We start from the raw sequence: 16,516 nt of genomic DNA, 5'->3' as shown, positions 1-16,516 counted from the left end.
ACCAGCCCTACAGAATGAAAGATCTCAGTTATGTTAAGAGTTTGGAACCTTTTAAACATTAATTCTTAAAAACCACTTGTAAAGAACTAAGTTTCCTTTGTAATCCAAGTGATAAAGGCCAGTGCAAAATTATAATCCTTTACATTTGCACTTCCCAAAATGTTTTCCACTCTGTTCCCTCACATGGTCCTCATGGCAACCCTCGTTCTTAGGTTGCAATTTGTATTCCTTTACCAAAGACATTTGGTTGCTTTACTCATCAGATCAGTGGGATACAGAGAAAGTCTGCTTTACAAATCACCCTGGGACATACAAGCCTCAGTTTTCTGCTGCTGTGTCCTGTTTCTGGTTGCTGTCCCTCCATTTAGTAAACCTGAGGAGTAATCGTCATTTACTTTGTCTCTCATAGGCGCAGAAGGCTAATAGCCTAGTGGTGACTACAAGTAGCCCTCCAACCCCTCTCCCCCGCCAAAAGTGGGGGCATTTTCTTGGCATCTGGCTTATCCTTTAAAATGAGTTTTCCAAGAGCGACAAAGAAAAGGGTTGTTAGATACAGTTAAAATAGTCAGGTTAATGGTAAGTATGCCGAGATCTGGCCTAAGAACCTAACCACCACTTATAACGTTTTTCTGTGGGAATCTGAGTTATTTGTATATCGAAGCAGCCTTTGGAGAGAGGAGTAAATGAGATAAATTGAGAAGGCATGGTTCCCCAAATTGTTCACCCAAAGCTTTGTTAAAGGATGGGGTAGATCCCTCATACTCAATGCCTACTTCTTTAATGATTGATTTGAAGTGCTTCAGAAAGGGACCAGTACACACTCCGCAGGATTGAGTAGTAATTTATTGTGATTGTCTTTGTTCAGCTTTGAAAACTAAGGCATTGATATTAAGACTAAAGAGAAATTACATAGAGCTGGTGTGACTGAAAAAAGTTTGGCTCTTTCGGGTGATTTTTTTGTTTTTAATGCCATAGAGTTAAGCTTTAAAGGCACGCTTCATTGAATCCCATCCAAGCCTCCTAGGACAGGGCTCGGGAGCCTTTTTTCTATTGAAGGCCACTGACCCACAAAGTAAAAACCTAATCAAGGGCCATGTACAAAAAGCAACTTAATTTAGGTGCTTCCTTAGAAAACACTCAATTCAAACACTCAATTCACCTGCTGTTAAAATTTTAAGACCCAGGAGCTCTCGATAAGGACAACAAATAAAAAAACAGTTCTTCAGTTTCATATTATGCACAGTTGAAGAGGTGTGGAGGGGTGAGAAAGAGCAATATGGATAGGGTAGAAAGGTGGACAGGAGAGAGATACAGGAAGCCCTGGTGGCACAGTGCTTAAGAGCTCAGCCGCTGACCAAAAGGTCGGCAGTTGGAATCACCAGGTGCTCCTTGGAAACCCTATGGGACAGTTCTACTCAGTCCTGTAGGGCTCTATGAGTTGGAATGGACTGTATAGCGATGGATTAGAAGAGATAATACGGAGAAGAAACCATACGTAGCATGGGTCATGGAAGAAGGTGGTTGCGTTGGAGAAACAGGTGAGAGAAATGATGGTTGCAGCTCATAATTGCTGTTCACTTGAGCTGTTGGATTAGCTGGTTAACTGGTATTCCTGCTTTTCTGCTGCTCTGATTTTAAACCTTGAGCAATGTTGCTGCCGCCTTTTGTTTTTTTTTTGTGGCAAAAAATATGTAACATAAAATTTTCCATTTGAACCATTTTTAAGTGTCCGTTTCAGTGGCATCGATCAGATTCAGAATGTTGTGCAACCCTCGCCATTATCTACTTCCAAAAGTTTCTCAACTCCCTAAACAGAAATTCTACCTATTAAGCAATAACTCCCATCCCTCCCCTGCCTGTGGGCTCTTAATAACCTCTAATCTACTTTCTGTTTCTATCGATGATTGCTAAACAAGGGTGTGTATCAGAATCACCTAGAGCCCTTTTTCAGAATTGCAGGTGCCCAGTGCTACCCCCCGCAGTTGTCGTGGCATGCTTTTTAAAGGAGAAGTAAATAGGATCACCAAGTTTGGAAGGGAGATTTCCTGCAGAAAGAAAAGGCATTTCTTGTTCATACACAGCGTGTTAGAAGCAGCCTCCAACACACGAAACAGAGTGCCTACCAGTTGTAACCGTAATTGCATTTTCCAGTGCACCAAGGCTCTTGCCTCTCCCCCCGCCCCTTGTATTTCAATCTGCAGAAACTGGTTATGGCACTGAATCCCTGGTCACCTCCATGTGTCTTGTGGTTTAGTTTCCAAGTGTGCCTGGGACTTCCTGGGTCTCAGTCAGGACTTTTAGCGAGAATGACAAATGACCTTTTGCAGTACCACTGAGAGAATAAGCTGTGGCTAAGTCTGTGAGGCCGAAAGTGGCGTGCTGGGCTTGTTTGCATTGAGGGGAAGCCAACTTTGCCAGTAGAAACATTATCTGAGTATTTACCCTGCTGTCATCCTTTACACAAGGCAAGCCATTCAACAGCCTCCCTGGGAAGATCTTCTAAGATGAAAGTAGACTCTCTCTCGCCTTTTATTTTTTCTTCCAATTAAATATTGCCAAAACAAAGAGGTACTCCAGTCTTCAAGTATAAGCAGGTCTCCATAAGGTCCTGCCGAGGGCCCCTGGTGGGTAGGAAAGGGTGGAGTGTATGAGCCACCCTGGGCCTTTTATACGTGCCAGTGTAAGCTGTGGTGTCTACTTGCGGCAGGTTACCAGTAAAAAACTTTTATTGCTGCTTCTCATTTTTGAAGGGTGTAGCCTCAATGTAAAATTCCTGTGGGTAAGTTTAAACCCATTGAAGTCTTGCACCTTCTTGGATAGAGAAAATGATTCTCTCCTCCTGTCTCTCAGAATTTTCTGGCTTCAGGTTGTGTGCATATGTATATGTGTACATGCAGGTACATTGAGGGACGACGGGGGAAAGGGATTCTTTTCTTTGTACTTGGAAGCCTGTTTTGATAGGATTTGATAAGTGTTCCTTTCAGTTATTCTGTGTGTGAACCCCATTAAGATTGGGTGAACATAGACGGTTTCCCAACCTCATGAACTGCTTTTTTTTTTTTTGCCTTGGAAATTTAACGCACCCCATAGTGGAATCTTTGCACAGGGGCTTAAAAACCAGCCGACATGAACATTAGCCCATGATAATCTTAAAATACTGAAGGAATTCCCTTAAATAGGCCTGCGTGAAGTTCTTATTCCGACCATTCCAATTAATTTTCCACGTGGGATGCGAGTGTGATGTGTGTTATTTAATGCAGCCACCCACTGTACTAGTTGGGGCCCTTCATATTGTTTAATGCGGTGAAACTCTGATAGGGGTAATCGTCAACCCTGAACCAGGAGACAACTGGCTAGCTCTGTGTTAATTATGTGTGCCAATATCATAGACCCGCTGTGAACTCAAGCCAGTGAAGAGGGAGTTTTGTTTTTGGTTGTTTAACAAAGGCATTTCCATAAAACCGAGCCGTATAGCAACCCTTCTGCTTTCACTAATGAGATCTGAGATATTTTGCAACTTCACAGCTCTAGACTATTTACACAATCCTTTTTTTCTTTTCTTTTAGTAGAATTATCTGTTGACCAAGAGTTTCAGAAATGCCAAGAGAAATATTTAGCCATTTCTGGACAAGGAGGTTATTTGGCGATTCTTTTCCCTTTTCTCCTCCTTATAAAGCCCTTTCATGCCCCTTTTTGTCTGGTATAACACTCTTCCTACTTTTTAATTGCCAGGAAGGCAGAATGATTGGGAACATATATGATTATGTAATGGTTTGCATATGTGCAGTTGACAATCTAGAGCTGGTCAAATAAATTGTCTACTCAATTTTATCTGAAATACTCCTCCTCTTCCCACCCGCAGCTACTGTGGTGTCTATCTTAGGGGAAGGCGTATTTCTTGGAACTACACAAAGCCAAGAAACAGTAATTACCGCTGCGTGGCCTAGTTCATAGTGATTAGTATTGTTAGAAAGATTTGCTCTCCATTCTCTGGTCCTTTGTTGATTGGGTGCAGGTTCGCATGTCTTCAATATACTTGTTCCTGAGTTGCCATCTTGATTCTGTTCAGACTCCTTTTGTCTTATGTGGAACGTGGACAAAAATAGCGGAAGCAACAAGGGAAGTGAATCCTTGAAACATCGGTACAAAATTATGGTCGGGTACCTTGTTGTTAGTTGCCATCAAGTTGACTCTGACTCATGGTGACCTTGTGTATAACAGAACAAAACGTTTCTTAGTCCTGTGCCATCTTCATGGTCCTTGGTATGTTTGAGTCCATTGCTGTGGCTATTGTGTAGTGCCTTCCAACCTACAGGTCTCATCTTCCAGCACTATGTCAAACAGTACTCTGTTGTGATCCATAAGGTTTTCATTAGCTAATTTTTGGAAGTATATTGTCAGGCCTTTCTTCCTACTGTGTCTAAGTCTAGAAGCTCTGTCCACCATGGGTGACCCTGCTGGTATTTGAAAAACTGGTGGCATAGCTTCCAGAATCATAGCAACACTCAAGTCACCACAGTACAACAAACTGACAGACTGATGGTGGCTGCGTTTGCATACCAGTTAATATTGGATCACCTAATAAAAAAAATAAAATAATTTTTTTTTTTTTTTAGTGCCTAATGGGGTTTATTTTTGAGTGGCACCTCTTGGTCACTATGAGAAAGAAGTATGATTACTTCAAAGCATAATTTTTGTTCTGTGATAAGAGTAGAAGGATAGGGAGGAACTTTGAAGCTTACAGAAGGAAACTCCACAAAGCCTCACCTCCAAACTACAAGCGGCATGGATACAGTTGGGGTAGGGAACGGTGAGATACTTTGTGTATGGGACTGCTGTAGGGTGATGGGTCTTTGACTACATCACTACATAGGGATAAAATTTACTAGAAGCCATTAGTCTAAATTGGGATGAAAGACTATACCATACAGAATTAGAATGCTGTGTTCGTCTCTGGTATCTGCAGAGAAAATACTGGATTAGAAAATCTTAAAATTGCAGGTCATTTCACATCACCCCTTGGTGATTTAGCATAGACTTCAGTTGTCCAGCATGAACTCACTCCGAGTATCCTCTGCTCCCAACCTTTGAAATGGATTTACCTCATTGCTTCCCCACAACATAACTATTCCTATATTTGCTCAGTCTTCAGCGGTCGTCACATAGTTTATAAATCATTTTTCATTAAGAGGACTCTCTCTTGGAGTGTGGTATCTTGGGTCAGTTGTAAAAGAGGCCTGGGTTGACACTGAAGAATGGATACTCTGTTTATTGGCCCTACCAGTTATCCTATTGGGGTAGCCATCTTCCCTGAATGGAAAGTTCTTTTGTGTTTTGAAGGGGCTTTTTTCCCTGCCCCCTTCGAGAAGAGAGTAAATGTGTTTTCAGCTTCATGAAACTTCTTAGGTAGGCACGATGCCTGAGTCTCTGCAGGAACCTCAGACTGAGGCAAAGCAGTGCTTCTGCACCTAAGTCAAACCTTCCCCCTTGGACTCGATGAATGATGATGAAGCTTGTCCTACTTTGTATCTTCCAGGTGACCATTTGAAGATTTGTCCCCAGGGTTATACCTGCTGCTCTGAAGAAATGGAGGAGAAGTACAGCCTGCAAAGTAAAGATGATTTCAAAAGTGTGGTCAACGAACAGTGCAATAATTTGCAAGACATCTTTGATTCCCGCTACAAGAAGTTTGATGGTGGGTATTGGAACTTTGGTCCAAGTGTGCTTTGATATTGGGTTTACATGTGATTTTGTTTTAACACATTTTTTCAAGCCATATTTAAGAGTTGACAGCCTCTTTCTCAGGTAACTTTGTATGATTGCTTTTCCAGAGCTCCTCTTTTCCCTCTGTTTGAGAGTTTGCCCAAGATATTCTCCTTGCTGATTCCCACGGGCAAGTTAGCCCTGCAGTTTTATTGCTAGGATGCTCCAGTTGCACTAGAATCTGTATGGTAGGCATTATGGAAATATGGTCACAAGGAGCCAAAAAATAGATTAAAGTAGTTTAATTTAAATGCTTTTATTTATTTCCTTGGGTGAACACAGAATGGTGTTGTTGACGCAAGTCACTTACAAAAAAAATCTTCCTAATAAAAAGCAGACATCTGAAAACTGTCTTAGTCAAAATAACCGTAGAGATTCTGCAGATGCTGGGCTTCAAATTAAATTTCAAAATGGATCCCCCAAAGACAACTAGAATTCCTAGAAGCTGTGCAGAACACAGATGGGATTAAAGCTCAGCTCTTGAGTCTCCAGGCAGCAGTGGCCCAGAGGTAACCCCGAGAGCCACCAGAGTAGTTAGCCTTCAGTGAGCTGGGTACCATCTCCAGCTTCCTTTCAGCAGGGGCTCTGGCTCAGTCTATCCATGTAAAGCTACCACAGAACCCATTCTAATCCCCTGTGCCAAACATGGCTTCCCTCATGCACACTTACCTATTAAGGGAAGAAATAGCCAATACGAGCCAAATGAGAGGCACTCTTTACACTCATTTTTGAAGCAATGTTACAGATAACAGACTTAAAAAAAAAATAGAGTATGGGGTCCAAAATACCACAGGATTCTGTTTTCTAAAGCTGTTCGTTCACTCAGTTTGAAGATTGTTATGAAGTAGATTTAATTTTAATAGGAATGATATCCTTTGTGCCTGTTTTAAAAGGCCATTCTAATTACATAGTACCTTTGAAGCATGCTTTTCTTGACATTATGTGTGGTGAAGAAGTACAAGGCAAATTTTCTAGATGTGAAATGTCTTTGAGTATTTCTGCAAAGGGCTCGTTACCATGGTGAGAAGTTAGACTAAATTAGATTTGATAGAGCTGATAAGGCAGTCCCTAGCTAAAGAACAGGTTGTATTTCAAAAGTTGGCTTTGAGCCTCCTTATTTGAAACTTAAAGCTGATTGAATAAGTGTCAGTTAGGTTCCCAGGCTAGACCACAAAAAGCATATTTAATCTGTAATGGAGATGAACTATTGTATTGTCTATGCAGTATATACCATTTATCCTACGCATTTTTTCCAATCATTTTTGTCTACAAAATGTGTTGAGTCTTAATTTTATCTTTTCTATTTCCTGGATGCAAGCAGTCTGTATATATCCCCTCCTTTCCACTCCATGCTTCTCTCCCGCATGCTATAACTGTTGAAGAGTATTTAGCTGTGAATATGTTACTGCCATGTGAAAATGGATTTTCTGGGCAACATACCTGATGAGGCCACCTCTGATTCTCTTGATCACTAAATGTATTATTAGTGTTGAAAAGAAGGATTTTCTCTTGCCTATGGCATTTCTCCTTCAACACAGTAGTTTCAGCGTTTTTCTTTTACTTTGGGAAGAAAACTGAGAAAGATGATCAAATAGTCAACCTGAAAAATCGAGAGGCTGATATTTAATACTGACCACTTGGGGGCTTCGAAATAGAATTTAGAAGGAAAAGTCGCACTTTGCAGAAATGGCTGTCCTTGGCAGCACGATGCAGTGCTGTTTTTACGTTCTAAAGCCACCTCCTCCAGGTCACCTCTTTCTTAATAGATACGTCTCTTCCTGGTGAGGAGCCCCCAAACATTAATGCCTGTGGGCCTGCTGGTTTAGCTATTCTTTCCCCTTCTTGCTCCCCATGGTTTTATAGCAGTACTTGAATGATTCCAGCACGCAATTTTTAAAAAGCCATGCAGAGAAACTTTATCAGTAAGTGTTAACATATGTTTTTTTTTTTAAACAAAGGATAGAAAAACAGTTTCTCTTGCCCTTCCTTACTAGGCTTCACATTCAATAAATGTGTTTACGGCAATGCCTTTATCAGCTTCTAAACTTGTACAGAAAAATGAGTATGAAGCTCCAATTTGTTTTTTCTGACTTTAGATTAAAATGTGGTATGACAACAAAGTTTGTGAGCACAGAGCAAAACTTTCTGAAGGGGTGGTAGCTGAAATGTGTCGGGGCTGGAGATAAGAACAGAGCTGGGATGTGCTGTACATTTTACTCCAAGTCACATTTTTTGAGACGATGAAATAATTTTGTATTGTACCACTTGAGTTGATTGGTACCTAGCAAACCAGAATCATCAAGTGGGTGCTGTGTTTATTGATTGATTGATACTTGAGGATGGAAACCCTGGTGGCTTAGTGGTTAAGTGCAACGGCTGCTAACCAAAAGGCCGGCAGTTCGAATCCACCAGACACTCCTTGGAAACTCTATGGAGCGGTTCTACTCTGTCCTATGGGGTTGCTATGAGTCAGAATCGACTTGATGCAATAGGTTTGGTTTTTTTGGTTTTTAGGCTGGTGATTAGGGCATGCCGACACTCCTCAAAAGGCCTAATATCCAGGGATGTTGAGTAAGGTGCTGTAGGGTATTTGTTTCTAAATATTTTACTGTATTTTTGGCAAAAGTATACACAGAAAAAAGGTTCCTATTCAACTATTTGTACACATAATGATCAATAGATTGGTTATTGGTGCTATTTTCACATTGGGTCAACATTCTCTTTATTTCTGTTCTAAATGTTTCATTCCAATTAACTTAGTCTCACTGCCCCCCAATATAGGGTGTTTTTTGACTCTTAGAAATCCAAGAGTGCATACGGTGGTCAAAGGATTGGTCAAGCTATTCTAAAAGCCAGCTCCCGGGGCATTGATGTGTATGGAAGAGAGGGCAGTGGGCACAATAAGATGGGGAGCCAAGATGGGGCAGCAAGATTACACAAAGGTGGCTGGGGACAAATAGTGAGGAAAAAGCAAAAGGACATGAGGAAGCACACTGGGCCACACCTTCAAAGGAGCATCTCTTTACTTTCTCCAATCCTTAGAGTATAAAATGGAAGTGGTGACCCTGAGCCCAGGCTGAGTCCAGTATCGTGAAAACTTTACCCTTCTCTATGAGATTTTACTTCTTTCTAAAGCAGGAACAATGACTTTTTATAAAATTTTCAATAAATATAAGTTATTAAGTCCCATTAAACCAGTTTTCCATTTTTCTGCCTTGATGATCCCAGCTTGAAGTTCTAGGTCCAACTCTGCCATGTTGGAACCATCAGGTTTAGACGATAAATCCCTTCTCTAGTTCCTTTATCTCCATGTGCCTTTTGTTGTTGTTGTGGAAATAAAAATATATACAACACAGCACTTGCCAAACCAAGGACTCTTTTTGTTCTGCTTGTTTAATTTTCTATCATTTGTGCAGCTGAAGAGACTGTACAGTCTGTAAAATCATTTTTTATGTTAAAAATCTAGTACACATGGTGTGTGTGTGTTTAGACCTGGGTGAAGTACAGGAGAAAACTTCCTTTGGTTATCCAAACCCTCCCCCCGCTACAATCCTCAGATTTCACATATTTTACATCTATTCTGAATGTAAGGACCCATCTCTTTATTTCTCTAGACAGTAGCCTTCTTTATCTGCTCTTTTTTTTTTTTTAAACCTAGGATGGATATTCAATACCAGAAATCTACCATCCTAGGCTTGGGGACTTAGTATGGCAGTAACAGAGCCAGCTGCTCCCCCTCTTGGCCAGTTCTGGGATTTTTTAAATTTAAAATAGAACTGCTAATTAACATAGCTGATTCAGTTGTCTCATAAATATGCTAATCAGCGACTCAGTTCTTGTATTCACGGGACTTGGAAAGAATTGTTCAGTGAAGGGACTAGAAACCTTAGAAGTGGGCCGTGATCTGTGTTTTGGGACCTCCACATAAAGAGCCACCCAAAGATGTTTGGCATTTTCTGAGAGACTAGTTTTTAAAAAAGACCCAGAGTTAAACAACCCAAACAGGTTAAGAAGATTAGAGTTAACATGTTAAATACATTTCTAAATGTATATAGGAAAAGTCATATAGCAGGTATGGAGAAATATTAATGCTAAATAACTCCCTTAATCAATGCTTGCTAGATATTTTGCATATTAAAAGAAATCTCGTCTAATGCTAGCCTGTTGGCAAACTCCTTTAGTTTGTCATTTGGGGAGCAAATTTAGCAACTCTGGACAGGAGGCAGAACAGACTGGATTGTCAGCCTGTCTTTGTAGTTAACTCAAAGTGACCTGGGGCAATTAACTGGGTCTCAGTTTTCCCATCCGTAAAATGAGGGGGTTGAACTAGATGCTCTCTAAAAGACTCTTTCAGTCTGCAAAATTCGGTGAATCTTCTGAACATGCGACTAGACCAGCTGCTTTAGTGAAAGGTCTTACAAGATGTTAATTAGCCGCCTGTATGGTCCCCTCTGTTTTCCCCTATCATTTCTTAACTCTCAGCTACTTTCACCAGGTCTTTGAAAACCGTCCCATGAGCCTGAAGCTTGTTAACTCGCATAATAGTAGAAATTTTCTGAACTAGCTTAAATCGCACATAAAAGAATTAATTGTCACTCCCATCTCACTGCATGGCCCAAGTGTAAACCAGAGTGGCCACCCTGCCCTTCAGCCTGCAAACCCCCTTGTTTCCTATCATTTCACAGAGGTGGGGCGCAAAGCACTCTGATCATTCAGGCTTAGCTGATTCTGTGTTTTAATCACCGATTGAAAATTTTCCATAGTTCATACTGGCCATTGCTTCATTAGGTCGGTAGGAAAACCAGTGTAGAGGCGCAGTGAGCTGAAGGCATTAGAATTCATGTGCCCATGAAAGTAATGACCTCAGTGGGAGCAAACTGGCCACTCACCTTAAAAGACAAATACGTCCAATTAAGTTTCATGGCCATTAACTAAGCTCAAATTTCTGGAATTTTCCCAACCTCTGACCTTAACTGTTTTTTAACTACATGGATTTATTATTGTCCATTGCACAGCTATACTTACTAAGTAAAGACCTCTTGGGAGGTTTTTTAGGTTAAAAAAAAAAAAGTCTCGAACATCCTCAAAGTAAATGTGTCATGGACATATATAACGTACATATAACGTAAAAATTGGTTTTTAATCCCCACCTCGTATTTCATTCAGTAAGAACATGTGTTGCTTGTTTTTAACCTGCTACAATGCAGCCAGAAACATTTCACAGGCTGAGTAGCCATGGACATAGGGAGAAAGCCATGAGGCCTGCTGGCCTTCCTGCCAAGGCAGCAGTCTTTCCAGATCATGCTAATTGTCTTTGATTTAGTTGGAAAGCACTGCTAGTCTTTTCCTTTACAATTCTATTTTCTTTTCCCTCCCTGTGAAAGAGAGGCAAATGCTGGGTAGTTTTGCTAGTTCTTTTATAATCTCTCTGTGAAACTTGGTGAGAATGAGCCACTGCCAGCTTACTGTAATGAAATCAAGAGCTCCGACAAAACGCACACATTTCTCTATTGACAAAAGGTTTTCTGCCTTTTGAGTTGTTATCTGAAGTGTGACCAATTGTGGCTCTTGCATTGGCTACCTCCTCGGATTGAAAATGCTGGTGCAGCTTCCCTGGAGCTGGAGCCGTTTCACTTTGGGCCTCTGCTACTAGCTTTGGCTTCTTAAGAAGCCCTGACATCAGCAAGCGGCAGCCGATCTGTTTGGAGGCAAGTAAATAAATGGAAGAGCTTCCACTGAACAGCTTTTATCTACTTTATTGGTTCGTTGCACTTTGAGCCTGGGAGTTTGGAATGTTGTTGTTCATCTTTGCCCACCCCCTCTTGCATGTGTTTGTCTCTCTGTGCAAAGAAAGGGGTTTATTTGATCTAGCAATGACTCCAACTGATTGAGAGAATCCCCCAGCCAGCCAGGTCCTCAGCCCTTTCTTGTGCATTGTCCCAGCCCACTTCCATCACCCTCTCTCTTGAAAGAATTAGCAGAGCAATTGAAATCCTTGGAATAAATATGACTCAAACAGTGAGGGTGGTACATTGGCCTACTTGTTCTGGAGGGCAATTTGGTCATATTTGTGTCAGAAGTTTTGAATCCGTTCATACCCTATGATTCAGTAATTCCGCTTCTAGATGTAGATCCCAAGGAAAGAAAGATCTCCATAAAGACTTAGGTACAAGGATGTTCATTGCAGTGTTATTTATACCAACGGAAAATTCAAAATAAACTTACAGAATGACTACATTAATATGTCATATTAGGCTGTCATTAAAAATGATATTTCCAAAGAATTTTTAATGACATAGGAATCACTAGCCATATAATGTTATATGAGAACAGGGTATAAATACAGCATGATGTCAACTATGTGACAGTATATATTTTCATGGGACAAAAATACAGGAAGGAAATTCAATAAACTGTTATCCTTTGATGGTGGGATTATGGGTAATTTATAATTTATTATTTTCAATATTTTTCAGATGGTTAGAGTGAGGAATACTTTTAAGAAAAAATATGGTGTTTAATTTTTTTTTAAAACGTAGGAACTCATCTGGTGATGTTATAAAATAATGTTCGTTTTTTTTCCTGATAGTTTACGTATTAACAATGCTCATTATAGTTTGGAAAAAAGTGAAAAAAGAAAAAAAAACACATTCACGTCTTTAGTAATTAATTCTAATGAAGGCAATAAAGGGAAATAAAGTCATTTTGTGAAAGCATGAAAGAATATTATTTTTCCGATTATGAGCTGTCGCTGAAAAAATGTGTGGGAACAGAATCGAGAAGTGTATATTTAAAAAAAAAAATCACCCTTGATCCCCACCACCCATTGTATTTACCTCATCTCTTTTTGTGCACATAGAAAATACACACGCACACACACACACACCTTGGAACCATACCGATGATGCTATTTTGTGTCCTGCTTTTTTGCTGGTGACATTAAATCATACGAGACCATGTGGTGCCTTTCTAATGGATCCATGTAGAGTTTAGTATATGGAACACTTGGAATGTTTGCTCCAGCCTCCAAGCCTACTCATATGTGTCCTCAGCCTTCTCTAGGCACTTCTGAATGCAAAGAAAAATGTGGTGTCAGAGCGAATTAGTTAGCTGTTCCTGGGAGTGTCCTTAGTAGACATGGAATGGAGCCTAGCAGAAGGGAAGGGACTAGGCAGTACTGACCAGGTTAGCAAAAAGACTGGGCTGAGAGAGAGAAACATTGCATTTACTCACTAGGAGCTTTAGCATTCAAAATCCATTAACTAATAAAATTAACATAGGAAGAAATGCCTGTTCCTACTTTGGCTGGATCTCCTAGTACCCTTTTGATATGCTAACAGCCCCTAATAAGGGCTGCAGCTGGCAATTGGCCTGTCAACTTTGGAGCAGTCAGTCTATTGATTTGCTATTAGTTGATGAACATTAGCGCTTACACCGACCTTTTTAGTACACCATGCCCTAGCAGGCACTCTTGAGAAGTAGGATTATGCCATGAAAGAGCAAAAGGCCTGTTAAAACTTGTATGTACTTTACCCCAAAAGCAAGACAGGAGGAGATGGTCATCAACCAATTTCAGTTTGCCGGTAAAATACTTCTCCCCCTCTCCCCCATCTCCCCCTCTCCCCCTCTCCCCCTCTCCCCCTCCCCCCCAATATCTTGAACACTTTTGAATATGCTTATATATTATCTGCCCTTCACTAATGACTTGATTTCGGGACAAAGAATGGATGGATACAACTCTTGAATTTTCTTAACAGTTCCCAAAGTACGATGTATAAGTTGGCTTCTTAGGAATTTTGTTGATGTGGTCACTTAATGCTTGCACACCACCACACCCGGGCTGTGAAATAACAGCATTTATTATTCAAGAGGAAATTAATTCTTATTTACTATGTAAAAGGCAGCTTCACAATAATATAAATACAAGGTGATAATTTATAGCACTAAGCGAATGCACTAAATAGAAAGGGCTGCCAGTCTCTTCAGGTCACGGGTTAATTCTAGAATGCATTCTCCCTCATTAATCAATAGCCAGTCAATTGTTTATAAAGGACTAACTAATGGCATTTAATAGCAGAACTGAAGGCCCTTTGACCTGTTTCAAGAATTTCGAATGTTTATTTGATGCAAGACTAGTGGCTGAGGATAGATGTTCCCGAAGTACATGATGTTCTTCTTCTTTCTTCTTTTTTTTTTTTAAAGACAGGATATTTACATAGAAAGCTTTTATATGGGAAAGTTTTGGCTTTGCACCCCAGGTTTTCTCCTGTTAAATCAGTACTACTTACATTAAGAATAATCAAATTTCTGAGCTGGAAAATACTTATGATCCTCCCAGCCCACCCCTTGCAGACCTCTGACAGAGCAGGGAATATGCAAAAGAAATATGTAGTGGGGGCGAGGGGGGGCTTGACCTGCTGATTAATTCCTAATTTTTCCTTTTCCGATTTTTTTTTTGCCTGATCCATAGCCTGATTCTTTCCCTGACTGTTTTCCTACATGTGAGATGTGCATGATTTTCTTTTAATGTAATGCAAATTTCCCCCCTCTGGGTTGAGGTATCTCCATTCCCTATTTTTCATTCAGTAGTTGCTCCTACCCTCATAGATGTGTGGGACATTTCACAGCCTTGGAAGCTAGTGTCATTAAGCATTTCCCTTTGGATAAACAACTCTGTTTTAAGAGGCCTTGGGTCTTCTTAGCAGACCTCCATCTCTGCCTTCATTTGTATTCCCCAGATGGATAATGCTTGACTCCACTGTTAGATGTCTTTGAGTCTGTTTCGAATCATAGTGACCCTGTAGGACAGAGTAGAACTGCCCCACAGGGTTTCAAGGCTCTAATCTTTAAGGAAGCAGACTGCCACATCTTTCTCCAGCAGAGTGGGTGATAGGTTCAGAACTTTTGTTTGACCTTTTGGTTAGCAGCCCAGCATTTATCCACTGTGCCACCAGAGCTCCTTTTAGGACAGATGTAAATGAACCTTAAAAGATTTTGAAACTCTAAGGATAGCCGTATCACTCCATACATTGCTGAAAAAACAAAAAACAAAACCAAATCTGTTGCCGTCCAATTGATTCCAACTCATGGTGACCCCCTGTGTAACACAGTAGAACTTCTCCATAGGATTTTCTTGGCTGTAATCTGTATGGAATGGAGCCATGATGGCACAATGGTTAAGCACTCAGCTGCTAACCAAAAGGTGGTTGGTTCAAAACAACCAGCCACTCCACGAGAGAAAAGACCTGGCAATCTGCTCCCGTAAAGATTACAACTTTATGCCTCCCCACTGAACGCTGAAGGGGAAATAAACTCTGATCATAGAAACCATATTTCAAATGCTTGTAAACCAGCACCTCTTTGACTCCCTTTCAAACACCAGTAGCTTCACTTAAAACAGACTCCCTGAGCAGCATTTATGAAGGCAAGCAGTTGCTGCAAAGGAGATCTAACTTCTTACTAACTTGGCTTCTGTTCGGCAAGGAACTCTGGGTTACACTGCTCCTGGCTGGTTACCTATTAGCTGAGTGTCTTCTCATTGGTTTCAGGCATAATAATTATCGGGAGATGATTGCTGTATGTCTCAGGCCTAGGCAGCTTTTCTTCAGCAGTTAAGATCTGACCCCATTCCTACGTTTGGAGAATAATGGTCCAAAAAAAAAAAAAAAACAGTAATTAATGAAGTTCTGTTGATGGTTGTGGACTGGGACCTGAATGTCTAACTTATGCTCCATTCCTAAGTGTAGAAGGAAATATCATGGGAAAAAGGGGAGAATCAGGATGTGAAAGAATTATGCAAGAACATGTGAGAGTTTTTCGCTTGACAGGAGGAATAGATGCAAAAGTTAATTTTTTCCCTGTTTTCCTAATAAGCAGTCCAGTTGCTGTCTAAGATGATTCCAGGTCATGGCAACCCGTGTATATCAGTGTAGAGCTGTGCTCCATAGGGTTTTCAGTGGTAGACTTTTTTCGGAAGTGGATTCCCAGGCTTTCCACAGCACCTCTGGGTGGACTTGAACCTTTAACCTTTCAGTTAGCAGCCGTGTGCATTAACCATTGGTGCCATGCAGAGGGGCCTGTTTTCCTAAGAGCAAATTATTATGCTTTGCTCGATTACTGTACCTAGTTGGTATAGACTTTAGAATGTAATATATGACCACTATTTTTATCCTTACGGGATCCTTTAGAGGCCAAAGCATATATAGAATAGCTCTAGTCAACAGGGAAACTGGGGCCAGTAAGAATAAGCCTAAAGAGAAATCAGTTTGGATCTTCTGGGTCCCTTGACGTTTGTTCTGTTGATTCCCCACAGGTGAAATAGATGCATATTTTAATACTTGATATATGAAATGAAGGATTAGGGTACTAGAGATGCTTTTGAAGTCTTTGGTTCACACATAAAACCAAGTGTGGAAAGCGATGATATAGTAAAGGTGAACTGAATGGGAGAAATTTGTCTTTCTAGAAATTTTCATTACAGTCTAATTGGGCAAAAAGGTTAAGATACACTGGAGAACCTTCTGTTTTGTTTTGAGCCCTTAATAGCCACTGAGTACATACTTGTCAGATTGCATAGCCATTTGGAGAGATTAAATTGTCACGGTTTAACTTGTTATATCAGTTTTATAGAATTTCTCAAGCATTTATTAACTACCTGCCCACTCACATGGTCTTTATATTTGCAACTTATATGGCCACATTAAAGTGCCTTTAAAAAAGTGATGGAAAGGAAATGAAATTTCTGAATGATTAA

At 40.5% G+C, this 16,516-nt stretch overlaps 1 protein-coding gene across 2 annotated transcripts in view; it reads left to right on the top strand.

The window, feature by feature from the left end:
* The window catches only part of GPC4 (glypican 4), a 115,513-nt gene that overhangs the window by 76,132 nt on the left and 22,865 nt on the right, over positions 1 to 16,516 (top strand). For both annotated transcript variants that reach the window (XM_003420844.4, XM_064277596.1), the window contains exon 2: positions 5,537 to 5,695. In XM_003420844.4, the coding sequence (XP_003420892.2) occupies positions 5,537 to 5,695 (159 nt within the window). The remainder of the gene's footprint in view (positions 1 to 5,536; positions 5,696 to 16,516) is intronic.

This window comes from Loxodonta africana, chromosome X, assembly GCF_030014295.1.
Source record: "Loxodonta africana isolate mLoxAfr1 chromosome X, mLoxAfr1.hap2, whole genome shotgun sequence".
In the NCBI taxonomy this organism is placed as follows: domain Eukaryota; kingdom Metazoa; phylum Chordata; class Mammalia; order Proboscidea; family Elephantidae; genus Loxodonta; species Loxodonta africana.
This window is presented reverse-complemented; position numbering and strand designations above follow the sequence as displayed.